General features: G+C 37.5%; 1 protein-coding gene across 1 annotated transcript in view; it reads right to left on the reverse strand.

Annotated features, from left to right (window-relative positions):
* The window catches only part of quoa (quattro a), a 29,191-nt gene that overhangs the window by 11,904 nt on the left and 15,274 nt on the right, over positions 1-2,013 (reverse strand). Inside the window, exons 12-13 of the mRNA XM_016491184.1 lie at positions 1,270-1,392; positions 908-1,099 (exon numbers count right to left, since the gene is read on the reverse strand). Coding sequence (XP_016346670.1) covers positions 908-1,099; positions 1,270-1,392 — 315 coding nt within the window. The remainder of the gene's footprint in view (positions 1-907; positions 1,100-1,269; positions 1,393-2,013) is intronic.

The following is a 2,013-nucleotide window of genomic DNA, read 5'->3' on the forward strand; positions in this document are numbered from 1 at the left end:
TACATCGCTGCCTGTTTAGCCCCGCCCACCAATTCTACATCGCTGCCTGTTTAACCCCGCCCATCGATTCTACATCACTGTTTGTTTAGCCCCGCCCACTGATTCTACATCACTGCCTGTTTAGCCCCGCCCATCGATTCTACATCACTGCCTTTTTAGCCCCGCCCACTGATTCTACATCGCTGCCTGTTTAGCCCCGCCCACTGATTCGTGCATGTAGTGTTTACGAGAGAGGCGAACGCTCAGGTCTACGCATGAAACAAACAATAAAGATGCTCTGAAGACAATAAAACGCTGTGCAGCACCAAGTTGTGGAAAAAACAGTGTTTGCCTTCCTTCTGATCACAACGTTAGGAAAGTGAGTGAACTAACTTTATTTTTAATGAAGATCCAGACCGGGTCACTAAGAACTCGGTCCTTTGTTCACTTCTTTTTTCCGTGGATTAATTTACAAACAAGGCACAATTCAACGCGGGATTTTGAAAAAGATTGAAACTAAAAGACAATGCTGTGCCGACTATATTGGATCCGACAGTAATGTCGCAACACAAGTGTGAGTAACTGTTTGCTTTGTCTCTTCTTAAAGATCGTTTGATATGTATTGAGTTATTTATGCGTTTTTGACCTAAATCACAGCAGCGTCCATCTATGAGGAATGAATGCATGCTGTCAAACATACACAACTGTTAGCCAATCACAGCAGTGGGTGTTTACTTCTGAGTCTACAATCCTCCACAGCTACTCAAACAGAGCGTTCTGATGAGGGGGGTTAAAAAATAGCTTATTACTTCTAAATTATTATGTTTTTTGATGTACAAATCTTGATGACATTATAAGTGGACCTCAGAGAACAATACAAAATAAAAAACAAAGGCAGTTCATGACCCCTTTAAAGTATAAGCCATACCCTCTCGCAGAAGTGGCAGATGTACACCATCATGCCCAGCTCTTCACAGCAGCGCTTGGCCCGTGACACAAAGTCAGCCAGACTGGATTTAAACGCAGACACCATCCTGTGAAACACCTCCGTCTCGGGATAGTTCGGCCCCTGAACGCTCTCCGCATCTGACACCAGCATCATCGCCTGATGCTTTCGCTCCTGATATTGAACCAGAAACATGTTACAAGAGAACTTTTGCCACAAGGTTAAACACTACAGATTTTTTGCCACTTAATGATTTTGATGCCAAAGTTGAGGTTCAATCTTTACATATATGTAAAAGTCACTTATGTAGTGGCTCGCCATAAATTTCCTTCACTTTCACTTACGTTTGCTTCGGAGAGAAAAGCTTTGAAACTCTGCAGCGTTTGCTGGATTCGTTCACTGCAGTCTTCCACAGATTCAGCCTGCAGGAGTCGCGTTTCTCCTTCTGTGTCAAACCAGTCCTTAATCTACAGAGAGATACGCTTTCTGAACTCAGTGCATCTGAATGCAAAAGACCAATGTATACTAGAGTTCAAAAGTCTGGGGTCAAATTTTTTTGTTGTTGTTAGAAATTAGTGCTTTTATTCAGCAAAGACTCATGTAAGACAGTAAGGACATTTGTACTGTAATATTACAATGTTATTTTTTTAATATAATTAAATTTAATATACTATCAGTTATAATATTAAATCATTAAATGTAATAGAAAATAATTGTTATTATTTATAAATACTTTGTTAATTCAAATATAATAATAATAATAATAATAATGTATAAATATTTATATAATAATAAATATAATCTGTAATACAATAATATTATAATACATTGATCAAAAGTGACAGGAAAGATATTTATGTTACAACAGTTTTCTTTAATAAATAAATGCTGTTCTTTTCAACTTTCTGTTTTTCAAAGAATCCTAAAAAAAACATGTAACACTGTTTTCACAAAAATATGAAACAAAAATGGTTCTTGAGCAGCAAATCAGAATATTAGAATGATTTCTGAAGGATCATGTGACACTGAAGACTGGAGCAATGATGCTGAAAATTCAGCTTTGATCACAGGAATAAATGACATTTTAT

The sequence above is a fragment of the Sinocyclocheilus anshuiensis genome, unplaced genomic scaffold (assembly GCF_001515605.1).
Source record: "Sinocyclocheilus anshuiensis isolate Anshui unplaced genomic scaffold, SAMN03320099.WGS_v1.1 scaffold859, whole genome shotgun sequence".
NCBI lineage: Eukaryota > Metazoa > Chordata > Actinopteri > Cypriniformes > Cyprinidae > Sinocyclocheilus > Sinocyclocheilus anshuiensis.